This window comes from Oryzias latipes, chromosome 2, assembly GCF_053564925.1.
Source record: "Oryzias latipes strain Hd-rR chromosome 2, Olatipes_Hd-rR_3.1".
Taxonomy (NCBI): Eukaryota; Metazoa; Chordata; class Actinopteri; order Beloniformes; family Adrianichthyidae; genus Oryzias; species Oryzias latipes.
The window spans coordinates 51,363,748-51,370,986 of record NC_136238.1 but is presented as its reverse complement, the minus strand read 5'-3'; the positions used below and the strand labels follow the sequence as shown (position 1 = coordinate 51,370,986).

At 49.3% G+C, this 7,239-nt stretch overlaps 1 protein-coding gene across 1 annotated transcript; it reads right to left on the bottom strand.

Moving 5' to 3' along the window:
- Positions 1-2,213: 2,213 nt before the first annotated feature.
- On the bottom strand, positions 2,214-6,955 carry LOC144990035 (uncharacterized; the record flags this gene model as incomplete). Its single annotated transcript, XM_078942488.1, has 2 exons — positions 2,214-2,374; positions 2,445-6,955. A coding segment is annotated over one exon (1,779 nt), but the record flags the coding sequence as incomplete, so codon positions are not given.
- Positions 6,956-7,239: the final 284 nt, after the last annotated feature.

Below are 7,239 nucleotides of genomic sequence, written 5' to 3'. Positions count from 1 at the left end.
GCGACTCGGGAACGCACCAGATCTCGCCTAGTCTACTTTGGTCTCACCTGGTCTACTTTGGTCTCACCTGGTCTACTTTGGTCTCACCTGCTCTACTTTGGCCTCACCTGGTCTACTTTGGACCGGCCTAACGACTCGTGAACGCACCAGGTCTACCTGGTCTAATTTGGTCTCACCTGGTCTACTTTGGTCTCACCTGGTCTACTTTGGTCTCACCTGGTCTACTTTGGCCTCACCTGGTCTACTTTGGACTGGCCTAGCGACTCTGGAACAAACCAGGTCTACCTGGTCTAATTTGGTCTCACCTGGTCTACTTTGGTCTCACCTGGTCTACTTTGGTCTCACCTGGTCTAATTTGGTCTCACCTGGTCTACTTTGGTCTCACCTGGTCTACTTTGGTCTCACCTGGTCTACTTTGGTCTCACCTGGTCTACTTTGGCCTCACCTGGTCTACTGTGGACCGGCCTAGCGACTCGTGAACCCACCAGGTCTCACTTGGTCTACTTTGGCCTCACCTGGGGCCTCATTTCTAAAGGTTGCGTACGCACAAAAGAAGGCGTACGCCACTCTCTACGCAATAGTTGAGATTTATAAAAAGCAAACTTGACGGGAAAATGTGCGGTCCTTCACGCTCTGACCCAGGCGTACGCACAAAAACGGGTGAAATGAGAAACGGCGACACCGTCGGCAGATGGAAGAAACACGTGAAAGTGAAAATGACAATACTGCCTCTCAGAAATAACATGAAGACTTCACAAAGCAAGTCTGACAATTAACAGCTACACCAACACCCGTTTGATCGATCAGCAGTGAAACAAACAAAATAAATCAAACGAAAATTAGAACAGAAACTTAAATGAACACTTATTTGCAAAAAGAAAAGTGAAATATATTCTACAATATTGGCATGTAGTGCAATTCATCCTCATAAATAATATAGTTAACAGAACGAAATAATGTACAAAACTGATATTCTCGTCAGTGTGTCTGTCTGGTGGAGCAGATATAGTCAAAGTCAGCTTTATTGTGCATCCGTAAGACATACAGCACAGATGAAATTGCTTTCCTCCCACAGTGCAAGCAGCATATAAAATACTAAATAAACGACTTAAAATACATTCTTTTAAAAACAATAAATCCTTGAAACCCAAAAAGATAAAGCCAAAAAAAGCCAAAAAACACTGAAGGTAGGGGAGAGAGGAGCCGCTGCGTGTGCACGCGCCGCCAGATGCGTGCGAATCAGACAGACGGACGGACGGACGGACGTATTAATTGTCCACTGGGGAAAGTTGTTTTCATAGTAAAACATTTCTTCATAAGCTATAGAATTATGGTATTCATGCATATGCCTTCAGTTTGTTTTATTTTTGATAAAACAATGTATGGCGTATGTCTCAACCATTCAGAAAGCAACAAGAAATTACATTTGCTGAACAATTTCCCATTTCCACGTGGATTATTACCGACATCTGTAGCTTGTCAGATGTAATTAAATGGATGGAAATAAAATGCCCCATCACAATGCGTAATGACGCACAATGGCTGATCTGGCGCTCTTAGAAGATGTGGCAAATAGAAGAATTCGGAGTGAACGCATCTTAATCTTTAGACAGCAAGAAGACTTGCTGGCAAACGAGGACGACTGTCTTATGAGCCGGTTCCGACTTCTTCGAGCCGTCCCTTTGGACCTCTGCGGGCTTTTGGGGGGTGTCACCCAGTGCATCTGGCGCGTCGGTGTCTCCCTCCGCCTCAGTCACCACTCCCCTTAAAAGGGATTCCCCAATTATTGCCGCCAGTCTCTCAAGAGGGGTCAGCTCCGGTGTCCCCCCCCCCCCCCCCCCGTGGCAGACACACTCTGGCGATACAGCGCCAGACGCTTTTTTGCCGCGACTTTGATGTCCGACCATTTCTTTTTTATTTCGGCCACGGTCAGAGGTTGTGAGGCTACAGCATTTACGGCGTCTGCCACCGTTTGCCGCTCACGTGCCTTTTTGGCATTAGTAATGCCCACACTGTGCCCTCTAAACAACACTTTTCTCCTCTTTTCCACCTCGCCAACGATAACTTCTACTTCACGTTGAGTGAAGTTACGTTTTTTTCATTTCCTCTCTGTGTTTGCCATGATTTCGCAATCGATGAATATTCATTTGTGGGCGTTTCACGGACTATTTATGGGCAACTATGGGCGTGTCATGGAGCCGCAAAAGCTGCGCTGCATTTAGAATTGGTTGTGATTTATTAAGGGAAAGATGCGTAGGATGTGCGTGCGCACGGTTTTATAAATCCCAATATTTCTGTGCGTACGCACGTCCTATGTTTCATCCGTACGCCACTTCTGACGCAAATCCTACGCAAAGTTTTAGAAATGAGGCCCCTGGTCTACTTTGGACCGGCCTAGCGACTCGTGAACGCACCAGGTCTCACCTGGTCTACTTTGGCCTCACCTGGTCTACTTTGGTCTCACCTGGTCCACTAACCAGCGACTCTGGAACACACCAGTAAAGGCCGGTTTACAGACTTTTCATCGGAAGCGGTGGCTTGACCCTTGGTTGCCGACGGCGATCGTTGCTTCAGGGGTCACTGGTTTCAGATCCGTCTTCTTTATTTAACATCATCTTCCAGGTGAGGCGCACACAGAACACTTCAGACAGAGAGGAAACGAACGGTTGTCACCTGATCACATGACCTCAGAGGGAAAGAGGAACCAATCACTGCAGGTCGGGTCAAAGGTGGCTGTGAATGGAAGAATCTTCCAGCAGAACCGGGTTTGGAACCGGCCACAGCTCTTTGCTAGCATGTCCCTGAATGAGACAAACTGGCGGTCCAGATAAAGACGGGTCGGGGAACCGTTCCACAGCGGGTCTGAGAGGACCCGGGAGGCCCCGCCTCCAAAGAAACAACAGGTGCTTCAGCTGTGAAATCCCTCAGGAAGTGGATCAAAGCGCGAGCGGCAAAAACAAAGCACAGATTAGCGCCGGCTCCAGCGCCACATCTGCTCCGGATCCGACCCGTTTGGTTTTTAATTAAGTGTTAAGGTGGGGATCAGCAGCAGAAATCTCTCTGCACCTGTCCCACCTCAGCAGATGCAGACCCCCCCTCCTCCTCCCAGAACAGAGCAGTTCTCCTCTGATCACACGCTGATGTCCTCGCTGTTTACTGAAGCAGCTGGAAAATGACAGCTTCCTGTCTCCTCCAGAACCAGAACCGGGCTGGGAAGCAGTCCTGACTGCTGTGTGGCTTTCACGTGTTCTTCCCCCGCCAGCGGGCCGAGTTTCACTTCCATCAAATATTGATGTTTATCCGGCAAACAAACTCCTGACCTGACCCGGATCCCAGACTGACTCTTCCCTCCTGCTGAATAATGGATGCTGGCATCTGTGGGCGTTCGCCGCCGCGGCGGTTAGAGCTGCAGCTGCTGCCGCCTCGGTGGAAGCAGCTGGTCTGCTGTCACGTGGGGGCAGGATAGGAGCAGCAGCACTCACCTGAAGCTCTGGAGTTTGGCTCCTCCTCTTGTCTCCATGGCGACGCAGACGGCCCAGCATCCTCCACTGGTGTGTTTGCTGCTGTGCAGCAGAAATCAGCTGTCAGGTTTTGACGGGCCTCCGCCGCCGCGGCGCCAGAAAACGGGCCGCCTCCCAACCTCTGGAATCAATGAGCTGCTGACGGGGGCAGAAAGGTCAGCCAGGACCATGATGAAGACGAAATGAGGGAAGGCAGCTCGCCAAGGAGTTTCAGGGAAGAAAAGCCCCCCACACTGTACCCACGCACGTGCACATGCACGTGCACACTCCTCTGCTTTGTCAGATGGGTTGATGGGACTCTGCTCCCTCCGCTGGGGGGCTCCATGAATGGTCCAGAACCCGTTTCCACATCTGATGGGGAACGGTTATCCACCTCCGGTTCCGTTAACGGGTCCACTAAGGGCCCAGAGGCATGGCTCCTGGAGGTCAAGGGTCATCTGTGTCCAACAGCTGCTCAGACACTTCTGCAGCGGTGCCATGGGACATCTGCAGGACAGGCTTTGGACGAGCGGCATGTTTGGGTCAAGACAGGCCGACGATGATGATGGTGAAGAACGGGTCCCAGCAGGAGGATGACAGTCAGCCAGTCAGGCAGTTTTCCTGCTGAGCTGATCCTCCATGACTGACTTTCTGATGTGGTTCTGGAAGATTCTGTTGGTTTTTCTGCATTTTCAGCGTTTCCTTTCGTTATTCTTTCATGTTTGCAGTGAAATGCTTTACTGTTCCACTTCTGGCTGATGCTCGGCTAGAGACAAAACGACCGTCAGTCCACAGCACAGCAGGTTTCCTTCCCTGGGATTTTGGATTTGTGTTGGTCACTTCCTGTTTGCAGAGCAGAACATCTTCTGTTCCTGATCTCCAGCAGCTGCTTCCACCAACTTTCATGTTTCTCAGCTGCTGAAAGTCAGATGGAAGCGTTTTCAGATGCGATGGAGGCGGAGCTCCAGACATCAAAGCCTCACTGTGAAACCTTGCAGTGGGATAGAGGACTGGTCCAGTCGAGCCCGTCCCTGCTGATCCTGGTCTTCACAGCAGCCTGCAGATTGATGCTAATCCTCGGGGTCAGCTGACCACACCTGCATGAGGCCTCACCTGAGCATGTGGGTTCTGGGCTAAAAATACCAGCATGTTCGTCCCATGAGTCATGCGCCGTTGCGGTGGTCGCTGCAGGCTGCAGGCCGTTCAGAGGCCAGATCTCCGCCGACATCCGTGTCCTTTTGGCCTCCACACGCGTGTTGCAGTTCCAGCTGAGCGTTTCTTTACTCCTGTCACCAGATTAAACCAAACAAGAAGAGCTGTCGTTCAGTTCTCTGCAAATGTGTCAGCACGAACTAAACTGAACCGCTTTCTAACAGGTCTGTTGGGGCTGTGCTGCAGCGGCCCGTCGGGTCTTTGCTGTTCTCATTCCAAGGACATTATTCATCGCTGCTGCTTTATCTGTGACAAAAAGCCTGAACTGTGAAGAAAAACACACAGCTGCTGGTCGTCTGTCTAAAAAAAATGAGAACAGACGAATGACGCTCCACTAGGAGCAGCCACTGCACCACCAGTCCCACCAGACCTCCACCAGAACAGGACCACTGCAATTCACAGAAAGGAAGAGGGGACTGTTTGTCACGGACTTCAGGAAGCTCCGCCTTCAAACTGACTCTATATTAATGGAGATGGATGGATGGATGGATGATGGATGGATGGATGGATGGATGGATGATGGATGGATGGATGGATGGATGGATGGATGGATGGATGGATGGATGGATGGATGGATGGATGGATGATGGATGGATAGATGGATGATGGATGGATGGATGGATGGATAGATTGATGATGGATGGATGGATGGATGGATGGATAGATTGATGATGGATGGATGGATGGATGGATGATGGATGGATGGATGGATGGATGGATGATGGATGGATGGATGGATGGATAGATTGATGATGGATGGGTGGATGGATGATGGATGGATAGATGGATGATGGATGGATGGATGGATGGATGGATGCATGGATGGATGGATGGATAGATTGATGATGGATAGATGGATGATGGATGGATGGATGGATGGATGGATAGATTGATGATGGATGGATGGATGGATGGATAATGGATGATGGATGGATGGATGGATGGATGATGGATGGATGGATGGATGGATGGATGGATGGATGGATGGATGATGGATGGATGGATGGATGGATGGATGATGGATGGATGGATGGATGGATGGATGATGGATGGATGGATGGATGGATGATGGATGGATGGATGGATGGATGGATGGATGATGGATGGATGGATGGATGATGGATGATGGATGGATGGATGGATGGATGATGGATGGATGGATGGATGGATGGATGATGGATGGATGGATGGATGGATGATGGATGGATGGATGGATGGATGGATGATGGATGGATGGATGGATGGATGATGGATGGATGGATGGATGGATGGATGATGGATGGATGGATGGATGGATGGATGATGGATGGATGGATGGATGGATGGATGGATGATGGATGGATGGATGGATGGATGGATGGATGGATGGATGGATGGATGATGGATGGATGGATGGATGGATGATGGATGATGGATGGATGGATGGATGGATGGATGGATGATGGATGGATGGATGGATGGATGATGGATGGATGGATGATGGATGATGGATGGATGGATGGATGGATGGATGATGGATGGATGGATGGATGGATGATGGATGGATGGATGGATGGATGATGGATGATGAATGGATGATGGATGGATGGATGATGGATGGATGGATGGATGGATGGATGGATGATGGATGGATGGATGGATGGATGGATAATGGATGATGGATGGATGGATGGATGGATGATGGATGGATGGATGGATGGATGGATGGATAATGGATGATGGATGGATGGATGGATGGATGGATGGATGGATGATGGATGGATGGATGGATGGATGGATGGATGATGGATGATGAATGGATGATGGATGGATGGATGATGGATGGATGGATGGATGGATGGATGGATGATGGATGGATGGATGGATGGATGGATAATGGATGATGGATGGATGGATGGATGGATGGATGATGGATGGATGGATGGATGGATGGATGATGGATGGATGGATGGATGGATGGATGGATGGATAATGGATGATGGATGGATGGATGGATGGATGGATGGATGGATGGATGATGGATGGATGATGGATGGATGGATGATGGATGGATGGATGGATGGATGGATGGATGGATGGATGATGGATGGATGGATGGATGGATGATGGATGGATGGATGGATGGATGATGGATGGATGGATGGATGGATGGATGATGGATGATGGATGGATGGATGGATGGATGGATGATGGATGGATGGATGATGGATGGATGGATGGATGGATGCTGGATTGTTGGATGTTCAGAACCTTTTACTTTTGTTTTTCCTAAATCAGTTTTCTGTTTTCAGAAAGAGTCAATTTTGATAAAAATGGCTTTTGTGGGTTTGATGATGGGGGAGGTTTTTTGTGTGTGTGGGGGAGGGGTTGTTCTGTTTTTGGGTGTGGGGGAGGGGTCATTCTCCATTTAGGTTAATTGCGTAACAATCTCAATAATTCATGTTTTCCTCATCTTTCTTTGTCAGTGATTAGCGTTTGTGAGGATTTAGCAGCTGAGACCACAGAGCTGCCCCCCTACCCCCCTGGA